Here is a 2025-nt window from a genome sequence, read left to right as displayed (position 1 = left end):
TCACAGAGCAATAATTCAAACAACACTATTGCCTGAGTCCATACAAATCTTCATTGTTAAATATTAATATAATTTGACACATGGAGAAATGTACCCATATCTTGTTAATGATTATAAAACATTTATATCAGTAAAAATGAAACAAGCCAGCAGCAAAAACATTTAAAAACAATAGTGTTTATAAGAAATAAACTTTTATTTTATGTAGATGTTTTTTGCATTATATTAGGAATCATTCTGTTTCAAGCTCATGGCTATAGTAACTGAAGCACAAACAGATTAAGGGACTTCTCCAGGTCAAACACAGAATAAAGTCAGGCACTAAATTGACAGCTCTGTAGTCTGAAGTCCATTGACTGCACGTCTGAATATTCTTTATACCTACAAACTAATAACACAGAATAATTTAGATTATTTCTTCCATTTCTTTATATTCTCTTTTCGATTTGACCCTCAAAAGTGTAAAAAGAAAGATTTAATGGTTTACAGCAAATAAACTAATTAGTGATGATTCAGGATTAAATATTTTTAATGTTACAATGAGTTTTACTGACTTTTGAAACCATGGATAAAACAAAGCATAAATTATTGGATTCATGCCAGAGTTTAAATAAACTAACCATGTCAAAATACTAAACACTATATTAGGAATGGCTACATTGGTATAAGCATTAATGATTGCACATATATAATATGGTATCCAGCAAAAGAGAAACATTGATATTGCAATTCCTAATGTTTTTGCAGCTTTTCTTTCAGATTTTTTCGGTGCCTTCTTTTGCTGAATATATTTTGTATGTGTTTGCTGATGTGCGGAATTAATTATCTTTAAATGTCTCTTTGCAACAATAAATATTTTTGAGTACAGACTTACTATTATAGTACAAGGAACAAGAAAAGTTATAATAAAGTCCACCAAACCCCAAAATTCAGCATAGAATCCTTCACATTCTCCTACACAAATGCTGGCATTCCCCGAAGTAACATAAAATCCTTTGAAAAACATAATAATCCACGTGTACAATATTGACGAGAACCAGCTAGTTGTAATACTTAACTGTGTGACAGGAACTGTAACTTTAGTAGAATAAAGTAAAGGATCACACACAGCAATATAGCGATCAATAGCTATGAATACCAAATTACTCATAGAAACAGATGTGAGCATGTAGTCAATCACAAAATTTAAATAACAAAATTTGTCTCCAAAATACCAGCAGTTGTCAATGATTTTTATTATCCTGAAGGGCATCAAACTAATGCCAACCAAAAAATCTGCTACAGCAAGTGAAAGTACAAGGAGATTACTTGGTGTGTGAAGCTGCTTAAAATGAGAAACAGAAATAACCACCAGCAGGTTTCCAAAGATTGAAAGCATCACAGAAACTGTTGAAAAAATATATAACATCACATATACTTCTGGTGATCGTGTTACTCTTAGGCAAGAAGCATTATCCAGTGGAAAACAATGCTTTACAAGCTGCTGAGACTTAAAATTATTGTTATCCATTCATTTCCCTTTCATCGTTATTATACCACTTCTTTGAGTTAACAACAAGGAGTGAATGTCTTAAGAGCACAAGCAACAAACATTTATAGAGGCTTTAGAACAGGTTTCAAGAATTCTCATGAGATTGCATAATGAAGCTAGAGAAATTAAACGTTTGGATACATAGATGATGTAATAGTTTCAATGAAGTATGTAAGACATACTTATCACATACATATCACAAATAATTAGGTTGAAATGACATTTTTTTTTATTGATTTGAAGGCCCGTATTTAAAAAACTACAGCCAAGACATTCTGTACACAGTAAAAAACTAAACTAAATGATAGATGACCCAGTGTACCTGTAAAGATATTTGTTAGTTACATATGACTTTAGGGACTATAAAAATGTAACATGTGATAGTTGACCCAGTGTAAAAATATTCATGCATTTATGTGTTAAATGTTGAGCTTGACAATCCTATCTTCTTTGTGTGGAGCAGATTTGAGTTCTGTTTTTCTTTTGGGTTCAAA

General features: G+C 31.3%; 1 protein-coding gene across 1 annotated transcript; it reads right to left on the bottom strand.

Annotated features, from left to right (window-relative positions):
- Positions 1–475: 475 nt before the first annotated feature.
- Positions 476–1378, bottom strand: LOC120526575 (trace amine-associated receptor 13c-like). The gene has a single exon (XM_039749740.1). It carries the CDS (start codon positions 1376–1378, stop codon positions 476–478), a length of 903 nt encoding a protein of 300 aa, XP_039605674.1.
- Between the last annotated feature and the right edge of the window lie 647 nt (positions 1379–2025).

The sequence above is a fragment of the Polypterus senegalus genome, chromosome 3, assembly GCF_016835505.1.
Source record: "Polypterus senegalus isolate Bchr_013 chromosome 3, ASM1683550v1, whole genome shotgun sequence".
Classification (NCBI taxonomy): Eukaryota; Metazoa; Chordata; class Cladistia; order Polypteriformes; family Polypteridae; genus Polypterus; species Polypterus senegalus.
The sequence above is the reverse complement of the archived record's forward strand: the minus strand, read 5'-3'. Positions and strand labels throughout refer to the sequence as shown.

What these genes read in the sequence shown, in the direction of transcription:
- LOC120526575 (XM_039749740.1), bottom strand. Translation starts at nt 1,378, where the DNA reads ATGCTTTCAATCTTTGGAAACCTGCTGGTGGTTATTTCTGTTTCTCAT.